The sequence below is a fragment of the Parasteatoda tepidariorum genome, chromosome 7 (assembly GCF_982258835.1).
Source record: "Parasteatoda tepidariorum strain Cologne lab strain chromosome 7, Ptep-v5.0, whole genome shotgun sequence".
Lineage (NCBI taxonomy): Eukaryota > Metazoa > Arthropoda > Arachnida > Araneae > Theridiidae > Parasteatoda > Parasteatoda tepidariorum.
Genome location: NC_141761.1, coordinates 18,735,317 through 18,750,285, shown reverse-complemented (window position 1 = coordinate 18,750,285; position 14,969 = coordinate 18,735,317). Strand labels below are relative to the sequence as shown.

At 32.0% G+C, this 14,969-nt stretch overlaps 1 protein-coding gene across 2 annotated transcripts in view; it reads right to left on the bottom strand.

Moving 5' to 3' along the window:
- The window catches only part of LOC107440179 (NACHT and WD repeat domain-containing protein 2), a 36,961-nt gene extending 29,440 nt beyond the window's left edge, over window positions 1–7,521 (bottom strand). The window contains exon 1 of one of the 2 annotated variants that reach the window (XM_087167441.1): window positions 7,382–7,521. In XM_087167441.1, coding sequence (XP_087023567.1) covers window positions 7,382–7,416 — 35 coding nt within the window. In that variant the 5' untranslated portion in view covers window positions 7,417–7,521. Of the gene's footprint in view, window positions 1–2,746; window positions 2,969–7,381 lie in introns of those variants that run through there. The other variant, XM_087167442.1, reaches the window with a different exon arrangement.
- Window positions 7,522–14,969: the final 7,448 nt, after the last annotated feature.

Below are 14,969 nucleotides of genomic sequence, written 5' to 3'. Positions count from 1 at the left end.
AAGAGCCTTGGTCAAAGGAATTAGGCACACTTTCAAAAAATCATGGAGTGATGGTTTTAGTTGAATCAACTATAAATAAAATAATTAGACACTAAAATATAAATTATTTTCTTGTGACTCAACGTGAGTCTGAAGACCATGTGATCAATTGAGGCGCACAGATCATCCATCAAATTAAGAGAAGTGATTTTACAGCAAAAGTTGCTGGGTTTTTTTTGTCATAGTTTTTAATGGTTAAAGCTAAGCTAAGCATGCAAAAGTATGTTAATAACACTTTTTTTGTTGTACTATATACTAGGTCTAGTTAAGTGCCACCATCCAGTATACATTTGACCGGTATACCCTACAGTGATGTTTTTTTTTAAGGTACAGTGCCTATGCCCGGTATTATAATTGCCAGGTACTCTGAACACTGATGTTTCTCCTAATCTATCCTCAGTAAATATTTAAATATCGAATTAATGTAATAATACCAACGAATATAATATCAAATCAGGTATAACAAATATTTAGGACATTCACCAAAGCTACTATGCCATTGTTGACATTCACCGGTGAAAGTCGACATTCTCTTGATTTCAATCATTCACGGTAACATATATACCGTGACCAAAAAGTTCTCATTTAACTCTTGAAGCACGTTAAAAAAATTATATAAGTGTTACTGTAGTGCCAATTCCTTCCTGACAATTTAGTATAATGTTTATATAAGCTATTGCAAGCTTATATGTTGAGTTACTTATAATATATTCAGTGTTTGCTAAAACAAAAAGGAAACAAAGAGTGGAATATATTCTTGTCTGATACGCTGGGGATGATTTTGTTTTTTCAGACGAGGAACTATTTGTTTTACAGCGAAGTCTTTTTTGCTTGTTTATTTATTTATTTTGTTATAAAATAGAATTTTAACAGTGGATGCGAGTTTTTGAAACAACGGAGTACGCATGTCCTCCGTAACTTTAAACATTCTTCAAGCCATATTTGTTTATTTTAAAAGAACGGTATCGTTAAAGATATCACTCCCCTTTCTCAAGATTAGAAAATTCCACGTAAAATTGAATAACTTGGCCCCAGTTGGGTTCAAAATTGGTTTAATATGGTTCCTATAAAAACATACACCAAGAGACCAATGTTGGGATGCCTAGATTTTGCCTTGGCCCCAGTTGGGTTCAAATTTGGCTTAATATGGTTCCTATAAGAACATACACCAAGAGACCAATGTTGGAATGTCTAGATTTTTGCCTTGGCCCCAGCTGGGTTCAAAATTGGTTTAATATGGTTCCATTAAGAACATACACCAAGAGACCAATGTTGGGATGTCTAGATTTTGCCTTGGCCCCAGCTGGGTTCAAAATTGGCTTAATATGGTTCCTATAAGAACATACACCAAGAGACCAATGTTGGGATGTCTAGATTTTGCCTTGGCCCCAGCTGGGTTCAAAATTGGTTTAATATGGTTCCATTAAGAACATACACCAAGAGACCAATGTTGGGATGTCTAGATTTTGCCTTGGCCCCAGCTGGGTTCAAAATTGGTTTAATATGGTTCCATTAAGAACATACACCAAGAGACCAATGTTGGGATGTCTAGATTTTGCCTTGGCCCCAGCTGGGTTCAAAATTGGCTTAATATGGTTCCATTAAGAACATACACCAAGAGACCAATGTTGGGATGTCTAGATTTTGCCTTGGCCCCAGCTGGGTTCAAAATTGGTTTAATATGGTTCCATTAAGAACATACACCAAGAGACCAATGTTGGGATGTCTAGATTTTGCCTTGGCCCCAGCTGGGTTCAAAATTGGCTTAATATGGTTCCATTAAGAACATACACCAAGAGACCAATGTTGGGATGTCTAGATTTTTTAATACTGTCCCTAGAATGGCATACAAGACCAATGTAGGGTCTATATTGTCTGAATAGTGAATATAAAATAACAGGTGAATGTGACAACTCTTCATAGGGCCGATATTGGTTGTAAAGTGGCTGTAAAATATCGGTGGAATCAGACAATTCTATATAGGGCCAATATTGGGAAAATAACGGCTCTTTGAACCGTTATTGCGCCGAGATTCGTAAATATTGGTTTAAGGAGGGCCCAAGTTATTTTGCTGCTAGGGATACTCCAATTTGGAGGGGAGGAATAATAATTCTGTAATCACTAATCAGTAACTAAAGAAAATAACTCCTAAAAAAACTCCTCAATAACTCCTAAAAAAACGGGTAAAGATCGTTTTACTGATGTGAAAACCCGAGTTCTTAAAACCCTGTTAACAGGCAATATTAACAATTATTTCATACATACGCCTAGAACCTAGCTATTAAGTCTGTTGGAGGTGACATTCACTACATTCAATAAATCTACATTTACCACATGTAAAACTTGCACCGTATAAGTTAAACTTTTGTTCATTACCATAGGATTGCGGTAGAGAACATTTTGAATCAAAACACTGTGCAACCCACAAGAGTTATCAGTTCTGATTCTAAGATCGTAATATTATTTCAACTGGAGATATTTACTGTAAATTTCTGCACTATAAATAAATGTGATAGGTCGAAAAAAAATAAATATAAAAATTGAAACTATTTATACACTGGATAAAATAGTTCATAAATAAAAATTATAAATAGAGCGTAACCAAATATTGAGATAGTAAAAAAGATTCATGAGCGCCACATCTACACGGAATACTTTTATAAGATAAATTAAATAATGATATCTGAAAAATTTTAATTGTTCTCACCTGATTCAATCTACTTTTTCAAATATCGTCGAAAAACTTTATGATCTTCTGAAATCATGTTTCAAAAAACATAGTTTCAAACTATCACAACAAACTCAGAATACTCATATATTGGAATCCAATTTTTTACGATCGATCGATAAGTGCATAGGGAACATGTTCTGAACAATTTGATTTCCTTTTCTGTGAGACGTTCTTCCTGTTTTGTTCTTTTTTTAATATACCTATCTCAAGAATATGAAACAAGAACGAGAACCAGCGGTCACCATAGTGATTGAGAGAGGTTTAGAACTTGAATTGTGTGCGAATGAATTAAGATTCAATTTACGACATTTCTGGGGCAGATAAATGTAAATATTCTGATTTATATTACTATTATGCTGATTTAGTATTACCATTATACTGATTTAGTATTAATATTTACTAGTTTTTTATTGTTCCATGAGAAATGTTCATTTCTTCGAATGATTTGGCGACATAGATTTCTTCTCCTGGGGAACAGAAGGAAATATTAAAATAAAACTATTAACTATTTTCGCGGGGATTTTAAAAATCTATAAAAAAGCTCTGTCATTTAGGAACGTCCTGAATATAGAACCACTGTCACAAAATTGTTAATTATGCCTTTACTTTTACTCACTATATTGTGAAGCTTCTTAATACTTTCTATTCTAAACAATAACTTAGAGAAGAAAGAAAACTAATTTTATATTCTTATTGCAGTCCTTTTCAAATCTCTTATTACCAAATATTTCTTAGTAAATCTGCAAGACCTTTGCATTGAATTCTTTGGATTCATATTTGGATTTAAATTCTTCATAAACAACTGTGTAAAGTAATGAGAGTACGCAATAATTATATTCTAAAACTAAACATATGTTCGATTTTTAAACTGTGTGACTTTTAAAAAAAATGGATAGTTTGGGATTATCCCGACGACCATTTTTCGCCCAACTCGATATTATCGCCAAAAGGTAGCTTCTGCGCCAATAACAGCAAATTTTATCCTTGATTACGCGAATTAATTTTCTTTAACGTCTTGAAATATACTATTTTTTTAACTACTGCAACTACTCGAAAAGACTTGGATTCGTATTTAAACGAATTTATGTGGCGGCGACTGCACGTGGATAATAACTTGTCTGTTGGCGCTTTTAAAGCTATCAAATATTTTTGACCGCCGAAATGATTTATAATAATAGGAATAATTCAATGCGAAATAATTAAAAAAATAGAGGTTTTTTAATTCTTTTTATTACACTTTTTTATTACGTATTTTTACGCTTAAACATTTTTTTCGTTATTATTATTTTATTATTATTATTATTTGATAAATTTAATGCGTTTAAAATTTTTATTTTGGAAATTGCTTTTGATTATGATGGCGCCAAAGGATTTCCGCATTTTCCCAAAGTTCAGAAAAATGAAATCAATTCCAACTACCTCAGTCCTGATAGCAATAAAAATGTTTTGATTAAAATCAAACAAAAAACAAAATCCATCCCGTCGCGTCGGTGAAATATGATGCTCTGTCTCTTAGTTATTTGTGCGTGTTTCAACAAACCCTTTAAGAAGAATGTTATTTTTTTTAATATCAAGCCCTGTCCACAATAAATAGTCTTACTGCAGCATAGACAGACACAAATAGCCCCAATTACTGAAAATTGTACATTATACTCCAAAATTATGAGACTAGTTCGAGCAACAATTGTTCACTGTTATGGGAACCCTAAATAATCAACTTACTTTTATTGGAACCCCGACTTTATAAACGCAATCCGAATTTTTTTTTCAAATGTTCAATGCTTTTTAATAGTTTTATCAATATTTTTATGACGGAAAATTAAATTTGCCGGCAACTAGTCTAATTCTGAATTTGTTTTTGGAGTATGTGATGGAAGCATATTTCTTTATATTCGAATTTAACTATTTTATTTTGAATTAAAAAGTTCTTCTCATAATTTATTCAGCGTATTGTTATTTTAAAGAACATACATTTATAATGTTTTGTATCTATTTTTCTAGAGCCAGTGGCATTTTACTTAAATAATTTCATAAGAATTACTGAAATGTTATTTCAATTATAGATTTTTGACTAGATCTAAAACATATTTGCAAATTTTAAAAAAATCATTGCCGGTGAAAAGGAAAAAAATTCCTTGATCTCGGAATTCCTCTGACTATATATTTCTCGGAATCTTAGGTTTCGACATTTTGGAACATTTTCAGAACACATTTTGGGACACTTTCGGAACACATTTTGGGAGCCACTGAGTTAGAGTCTATCAACAAGCATAGCTATAAATAGCTATCTCTCAACAAAAAAATTTAAATAGTGAAGGTTTTCTAAACCCAATACGTCACTGTCTTTAATTCCTATCAAATCTTTCCCTCGAGTGATATTGTATTTGATAATACTTATTGTCATGAATTTAAACGCTAATTTCCTACGATTTGTCCTCCGTATCAAATCAAGAATCTTTCGTAATACCAGACTAATGAATTAGATCCTAAAATAACTTGAACTTTAGACAAACGTAAATAAACTAACTTGCTTATAATCCTAATTTTAGATACTTTTTGAAGAAAAAAAATAACTTGCCACTTCATGTGCTATCGTTAGTCGTGACCCCATTTGATGAATGCTCAAATGTGATCTTGTGATTTTTGTATTTACGTTACTTTAATCTCTCTTTGTGTAAGATGATAACCTTTGAATCTAGTTAACTAAAAATGATTGAACTTTTACAGACGTAGTTCATCATGAATCACAATTCAGCCGTAAAATATACAAATATCAAACAGATGATGATTGACATATGTCACTATATTTCGAAACATTCTGAAAGAGTTTTAAAATTTCAAGTTTCCTTGTCTAGTTTTAAAGGAGAAATTAAATGTGTTGTTACATAGCACTGTAGAAACAATTCTACAATTTTTTTCCATCAGTTCATTAAGAAATAACAACGTAATTATAATTCTCTAACTAAATATTACACATGTCCTGATAATAAAAAGAGATTTTATCAGCTTTGAAAAAGTTAATACCATTAAGATTGCTCACATTAAGAAGTTTATGTGCATGAATATGAATATGTATATATTTATATGTATGTATAAATCCATAGAAATATGAATATGTACATAACTTACTTATATCAGAATGTGTACGAATTTTGCATAGCTATGCCAAGAATAACATTTTCTCGTGAACTTAATATTGTAGTAGTTTCGATATTGTTTTCTTCGACATTTTGGTTTGATTTTTATGTACTTGATATGTATAGAGTATTTTTTTTAATATACTACCAGAAGTATTCTAGTTATTGTTAACATAGACAATAATACTCAATATTCAGCTATTATATTTTTTAGCTGAAGTAACGTTTTTGGCACTTATCTATGCAAAGAGAGGATGTTAATTTCTATTACCTATTTAAGAACTCCGGATGATATCGTGTTACGCGATCTACTGCACCGCAATGTTCAATTCTGAAGTCCAAATAGTATAAAATCTTTAAAATTCAGAAACGGGAAAAGTTTGTGGAGGCAAAGTCATAAGAGTATGGTTGACGTATGCCTGCTTTTTAGGCAAGGGGATGCAATTGTTCTTGTTTTCCAGTGGCGCCATCTATGGCCAAGAATTCGACTTCTGCCACACCATACGTCACACCCGTTTATAGGGAGGATCCATTCATACATCCTTTCATTCATCCACAGATCGTAATTTTGACCTGAATCAGAGAACGATCGATCTCCTATCCAGTACCCCCAGAGGTATTGATTTGTTATGGGAATATGGAGGACTTTTGCGACTCGACAGATTTAACGTGCATCAGTCACTTTCCTACACGGGGAGTCTTCGATCGGCGGGGTTCGAAACCACGAATTCTCGGACATGGGCCCAGCGACCTACCGACCAGGCTATCCCGGCATAATAGCATGGTAGATGATTCAATTAAACCATGTTCTCCTGTAATAAATGCTGAAGGAACAAAGCAACAAAATTTAAAAAGTTAAAAAAAAACACGACGTCAGAATTGAAAAACATTTCAAAAGAGGACTATAAAGTAGTTTTTGAAAATTTTACAGACGAATAAAGAATTATGGTGTATATTTTTGAACATATTAAATGGGTATATAACTCACATAACATTTTACGTTGTAATTGGATCAGTCCTAAAAATTAATAGCCGTACCTTTTTCATAACGTTAATAGATTGTTAGTAGGGGGATATGAAGCATCATAAAGTGATATCTCAAATGATACAAAAATTTCATACATTGATAGCTGACATGATACAGATTATGTCACATACACTCTAATCTCATTTCAATATTGTTTGTGTAACAACAACGGGAACATATTCGTAGCAATTTCGGGAGAGGGAGCAAGCAGTAGCCTGCTAAGGGCATTGATTCTTAATAAAAGAATAGTTCAATAGAAATTGCATAGCTCGTTGTGAAATACAAGAATGCAATGCGCATATCACTTAAAATTAAATCAACCTCATAGTTTTAAATATGAGTTCAAGCTAATACATAATGAAAAAAAAGTAATTATTCTAAAAGTAATTATTCACTTTGTCTTAGGAAAAAATATGTTGAACGAAATAACTTATAATAATAACTTACTTTGCAAAGAACTGGATTATTCTTTCTATGTCCATCGCAGACAGTATTTTTTTTTCTTTCTATATCTCAAAAACAGTCAAATTCTAACTTTTTCATGATACAGTTTTACGATATTGACACTACGTCTATTTTCATTGACTAGAAAACCTGCTTAACATATATTTCTACAGAGTCCTTATCATTACGTAGATAAACGTTTATTTCGAAATTTATTTATTTTTTATAATATTATTATTTTAGTTCTTTCACCATATTTCTAATTTATCATGAACTACAAATTCTCAAGAAAAGCGAAATGTTTCAACAAAAAAAAATTATTGCTTCGATATAATAAAGAAAATTTATTAATTTTATATAATATTCCAGCCAAAGTGAAAATTTGGAATTGAAAATTCTTGGAAAGGGAGCTAAATATCTGGGAAAATTGAGGAATGATTCAGAGGAAGAATTCTTATAGTCGAAGCAATTTAAAAAAGTGACATCCATGTTACAGCTACTTATTACTATTTTTTTTCTTTGTATATGTGTGTTTTATATTTAATTATTTACCAAATCAATATCATTTTTTACATAAATTGAATATCCAGATGTTACAGATCGATTTCTTTTATTTTATTTTATTCAACATTCTTTACTTATTTACAAAAATTTTTAAATAAAATAAAAATGCGTTGTATCTTACTGGTACTTAGATTTATAAACCATGATTTGGGGACATCGGAAAAAGTTTACGATTTGAAGACATCCATACATTTGCGGAAAATATTAATTTATGTGTGCAACAACGATTTATTTATTTATTTAAGTTGATAAAAAAAAAGAATGAAGCATATAAAAAGATGCTGAATAAGAGAAATGCTGAGATCAAATACAAAGAGGCAAGAAGGGAGGAGAAGAAAATTCATAAAACAAAGGCATTTCTCGAGGATCTTTTAAAAAATGTTGAACATTTAAGGGGATCTAATGAAAGCAGAGCTTTCTTTCGGGAAATAAATCTAGGACGAAAGGAATTTAAACCCAGAACTACCTCATGTCGTGACAAGAATGGAGCAATCTTGACTAACAAAATGCAAGTATTGGAGAGATGGAATGAGCATTTTTATGAACTACTGAATGGAGTTAGAGATGAACATGAACCACCTACAGAAGACATTGAAATTTATAACCAACATATTGTGGAACCGCCAACATTAGAAGAAGTCGATGACGGAATGAAAAAGCTAAAGGACAATAAAGCACCAGGCCCCGATGAAATCCCATCAGAATTTCTAAAAAATGGGAGAACAAGTGTCACGAAAAAAATATATGATCTGGTACGAGCTATATGGGAGCAAGAATTAATCCCTGAAGAGTGGAAAACCAGCATGACCTGTGTGATACATAAGAAAGGAGATATACTGGATTGCTCAAACTACAGAGGAATTAGCTTGCTCTGTACAAGTTATAAAGTATTTTCTAACATCCTTTTCAAAAGACTCTCCCCACTTGTCGAGAATATAATTGGAGATTATCAGTCCGGATTCAGGAAGGGGCGATCCACCTCAGAGCAAATTGTCAACATCCGGCAAATTTTGGAGAAGACAATAGAATTTGGTATTGACACGCACCATCTATTTATTGATTTTAAAACAGCCAACGATAGTGTTAGCCGAAAAACTCTAATATCAGCCCTAAGAGAATTTAATATACCGGAGAAACTAGTGAAGTTGATTAGCTTGACACTAAGTGAAACCAAAATCATGGTCAAGATACTGAATAGTCTTTCCCATCCAATAGAAATTAGAAATGGTGTACGACAGGGAGATACCTTGGCATGTCTTCTCTTTAATCTAGCATTAGAAAAAATAGTAAGGGACTCAAACATCAACACCCGAGGAAATATCTTCAACAAATCGGTTCAAATATTGGCTTTTGCTGATGATTTAGATATTATCGCTAGAACGCAGACAGCACTAACACAATCCTTTTTATGTCTGGAGAAGGAAGCCATTAAAATGGGATTAAGAATCAATGAAAATAAAACTAAATATATGCCCTGCACAAAAGCTGGCTATAAAGAAACACAGTTTGAAATCGGAGCATACAAATTCGAAGCCGTTGATAGCTTCACCTATTTGGGGTCTAAGATTAACAACAAAAATGACACTACACAAGAAATACGCACGAAAATCACGATGGCCAATAAGTTGAGGAGACACGTGGAAGTTAACGCAGCTCCTAAAATAAAAACATAATATTCAAATAAAGAGATGATCTAAAATGAATAATTAAGTTGATTAAAGAATAGAAACAATTAGCACGATTAGTTAACAGAATGCCAGCCATAATTAAATAATAATAAATTTAATAAAAGGATAACAATTAAGGTTACAAGTTAGTTAAGTTCTAGATTAAACATCGTGGCGGACAGGTTGTCCCAGTAACATACACAGGCGTCGTCACAGACCGAACTGAGAAGAAAAACAGGTGCAGTTAGGTCTGCAATCGTGATTGTCCTTATCGCCAACTGGCGACGTAAGTTTGCCACATTTCGGCGTTTAGCATGAAATTGGCTCAAAAGCAGCCGCCGCTGCAAAGTATTTTTATGGCCTAAGAAAATATCTTAAGTCAAGTCTAATAAAAAGAAAAACAAAAGTGTTACTCTATAAATGTCTTATACGATCAGTGGTTACATACGCATGTGAGACCTGGACAATGACCCGTGGAGATGAAAATATGATAGCTAGTTTTGAGAGAAAAATACTGCGAAGCATTTTTGGTGGAATAAGTAAAAACGATACCTGGTTTAGAAGATCAAACACGGAACTCTACAAAGCATATAAAGAACCTGATGTAATTAAATTTATCAAAATTCAAAGGATTAAATGGGCAGGCCACATTATAAGAATGGAGGATAGCAGGACAACCAAAAAAATTTCCTGTGCCAGGCCAACAGGTACAAGAAAAAGAGGACGACCAAACCTAAGATTTTTAGACTGCCTTGAAAAGGACCTACAAATTTTAAAGATAATTAACTGGAGAACCTTGGCTAAGGGAAGAATGTCTTGGCATAGACTTGTTGAGAAGGGAAAGGCCCATCCTGGGCTGTCGTGCCAATGAGAAGAAGAAGAAGAAGTTGATAACTAATACTATGTGCAACACCATCTCTATGAAACTTGATTTCATTACCAAGCAGTTTTGAAATGTCATGCAGCATTCTGCCTCTGAACACATGTAAAATGAATGAGTACACGATTACTATTTTCTTTCTTTTTTTTTACCTATTGGCAAAATGGGTCCTGGTTTGGATTTCATGGCGCACTTTTCAACTGCAATAATGAAGAGTAATAGTAAACAGTGCGCATGCGTTGCTATGGCGACCGGTGCAGTTTGATAATTTTTTTAGAATTCTTTTTTTTTTTTTTTTCATTTATAATCTTGTTATGCATTAAGTTGGTGAATTTATTTTTGATACATGGGACCAGAGAGATTCCATAAATACTTCTTGAGTAGTGAATAAAAGAGAATTTCGTCCTTTGAACGATATTTTTGTTTTTATTGTATTAATTAAGAATCAGAAATTCTAACCTACAGTTCATACTGGATCGTTTTCAATACTAATTCAGGTGAATATCGCAAATAAAGAGGGTCCAAACTGATTGACACGGACCCAAAAGTTAGAATTGAAGCAAAAAAAAAAAAAAAAAAAAAAAAAAAAAAAAAAAAAACGATGCCAAGGCCTAAACTTACCGAGGCTGGAAAAACCAAAGAACTTAGACGGGAATACCTTAAGCGTTGCACACAAACGGCAAAACGGACTGGGTGTTGATCACCAGTTAGGGATAAAAGGTTCTATTGTCAACGTACCCAATAACTTGCACACAAGACCGTAGACTGTTTTCCACGCAATATAAATGATTCATTCATTAATCATGTAAAATTGAAAAAAAGCCTAGCTTTCGAATCATATTTCATGTATGAACTTGTGAATCCGAAACGGGTATATGAAGCAGCTCACAATCTCCATCAAGCACCATTGTATCAATCCGAAAATTTTAATATTGATCTCGATTGGCTGTTCAATGTCTATTCATTCATCATAAGAATTTACACAGAATGTGTCTGAGCCGCATTTAAATATGTCTGTGAAATTGTGTAACGAGCAGTTCAGGGATTAACAGTTAAAGATGTCCAAGATGAAAACACAATAAATTTTCTTTTCCAAATAAAATTAAACAAGAGCCATTTTGCCACTAGGTAACTTGTGATCACCTTGAGGCTATCACAATTTTCTTCATTTCATAATGAATAGTATTTGAATTTCTTTTTTTTTTTATTGCTGAAATTCTTTTATTTGAGTATTGGTGTTCGAAAAGGCGTAGAGCAGAACTCTCTGCCTATGACAACATTTCGCATGCTTTCACCAATAGCGTGTGGAGAGTCATAGAAGGAGAAAGTAAGTTAGTTTCTATTGTGATTTTCAACTAGATTAAGAAAAATTTAAGTTAGGAAACTTATATAGAACTGAAAACTACATTAAACATACTTCTAAAAGAAAGCGCCATGGAAATTTTAAAAAATATTTTAACAATTAAATACGAGTAATTTTAAGAAAAAGAAAAATATCGTAGCACGTAGGATAGAGAAGGGTCAAAGGCATCGTACCGATCTTCTCTCCAAAAGGCGTTATTCGAGCATTGTGATCGCGAATGGTGTTTTCATGCTGCTACCATGCTCTTTTTTTTCAGCTTTTCGTCTGTATTTTCTGTAAGACAAAATTATCATTTTAAAAAAGTAAGCGCATTTAAGATTTTTTTGATATGTCACTACATTAAAAATAATGTTATGTGCTTTCGGAGAAATTGGATGATTTTTGAGGATACGTGTTAAAAATCGGGGCATGTTCATTTGGCAATCGAAATGGGTGACAGGAGGCGCAGAGCAGAACTCTCTACCTATGTAACACTTCGCGTGCTTTCACCATTAGCTTGTGAAGAATCATAAAAGAAGGAAGTATGTTACTTTCCGAGTTGACTTTAGTACCTTAAAAGTCTTTAATATCTTAAAATCTTTTAAGTTTTGATACTCTTTGGAACTGAAAACTGCATTAAACAAAGTTCTAAAAGAAAGCACCATGGATATTTTAAAAAAATATTTTATTAATTAAGAACGAAAAATATTAAGAAAAGGAAAAAAGCGTAGTACATTCCTATACAACTGAAAAGAGGAAGAGAAGGGCCAAATGCATGCAACCAGTCTTCTCCCCAGATGGCGTATTCGAGCGTTGCGATCGCCTTTTAAAGAATTTGAAAGTTTTTGAGAATAATTAATGGAATTCGAGGACTGGTCCTCAAGAGTTTGAGAACGTTTGGTCACAATAACTTATTAGTTTCCCCCATTGTATTAAGGAACATTTACACTACATGCGATTACCCTAGACGCGCGTGCGTGCGTACGTATAGAATGTTACGTAATTCGCGATCGCAACGCTCGAGTACGCCCTCTATCGGGAGCCTGTAAATATCAGACATTAATTTATCACGTTTTCATTTAGTTCCATAAAAATCATCGGCCATGACGGACGCCATTTTCTTAGCAGCAAGTAAAAATCAAAATTTCCCTAAGGAGCAGCTGAAGAACTTGAAAAAGCTAACCAGAACATGCCAAACATTGAAGCAGAACACGCCAAGCATTTGAAGAACAATTTCTCAATAATTCTTACCTTTTTATTACCAACAACATAACTTACAATTTCATGATCACTTGCTGTTACAGATGTGTATATTACGGTATAATAATTTTTTCTGTCTTCAATTCATTACAAATTAAAATGAAGTCAACATTGCTTTCGTCATTCCAATAAAGAAATGTGAATTCAGAACGCCAAGAACTGCAATAGTTATAGAATATTCTTTATTATAGAACAGTATATATTTCTGTATCTATATAATTCGGAAAACAACAATAAAGAATCAACCAAATTACTTGAAATAGTGTCATTTGTGCTGATGATTAATACATTTTTTATCGTTTTCTTGGTAAGTATTTCTTAGTTTTGAAAGAATAGACAATTTCGACTAGAATTCAGGTGTTCTGTTTTTAAGCTACATATTCAAATTCATATCGAGATCTTACAATTATAAAATTTTGATGTGTGGTATGTTATCTAAAAGTAATAAAGGGATAATCTATGCACATATTATTTGAAAATAAAACTTTCAAACAAAGAACATTTCATTTGGAACTCTACGGATTTATAAAAAAGGTAAGTGTTATGATTTTTATAATAAAAAATTATAATTTTTTTTTCTTTTCTTATTTGATGATAGTTCTCTGCAGAATGGTTTCTTACGTCTGATTAAGAACTATAAGAAAAGAAACTATATAAAAGTTTTAATTTCAATGTAAAGAATTCTTAAAATCGTTTTTTATCCTAAGAATTCTTTTTTCTTCGTTTTATAGTTTATAATTTTTTGATAAAAATTGTTGTCAAAATACTTTTTTTGAAAACATAAATGGAAAAACATTATGTGTTTATGTATACTTCTTGCATATTCTAATGTTTCAAGTAATATGATTCAGAAAAGTATGAATAAAAATTCGGTACTTATGTATTAACGCCACAGCAGCTACAGATTTGGCGGTTTTTAAGTGCCGCCAATCTACACCTAAAATTTTTGTGACAAATCATAAAACGAAACACTTTATTTAAAATCAAAGTAGTTTATCGGATTTCGGTGGACAATGGGCAAAATATTTCGCTCCAGAAAAAATAAAATTGCATCTTGTTCTATTTTTGGCAAATCCCAAAGACGCATTTTCGTAGCACTAAAAAATGGTAACAAAAATTTAAGAACAAATCATTTTGGACGACTTCTGATTTATAAAGCAGGTAAGTGCTAATTTTTATAAAATAAAAAATTTTACTTTTAAGTAGTTTTTTTCTTGATGATAGTTTTCTATAGAATGGTTTTCTGCGTCCGATTATGAATCAAAAAAGAAAAAACATGAAAGTTATTTATTTTAATATAAGGAATTTTTAGAATTGTTTTTTTTTTTTTTTTGTTGTTGTTTTGTATCGTAAGCATTCTTTACTTTACGTTTTTCAGTTTCTAAATAATGATTTTTATTAAAACTTAAAATTTTTTGATAAAATTACTTGTCAAAAAACTTTATTTACAAAATTAAATTACATAAAATTATGAAGCTTATGTATACTTTTTGCTTATTTTAATGTTTGAAGTAATATGATTCTTAAAACTATGGACTGTAAAGTTTATATAGGCCTTTCAGGTTATATCATTAAATTTAGTAAAACTTTTTCTCAGGCATTAGGTTTTAACTCTAATAAGAAGATACATATTTTTTTCTGTTTATTTACAAATATTTTTCAGATGTGTTTTGGATGTTCCTTCTTTAAAAAAAAAAAGAGATACCATCTTGTTTTCGGTTGTATAAGAAAGGATATCAAACATTTTTCTTTTTTAAATTTAATAAGCCACATTAAAGAAGGAACGTTACAAAGCTACACGCTACATTAAAGACGTCTTCAGAGTAACTGAATGACGGTTCATATAGAAATCGCAGGTATGCGTCTCATACAACAACG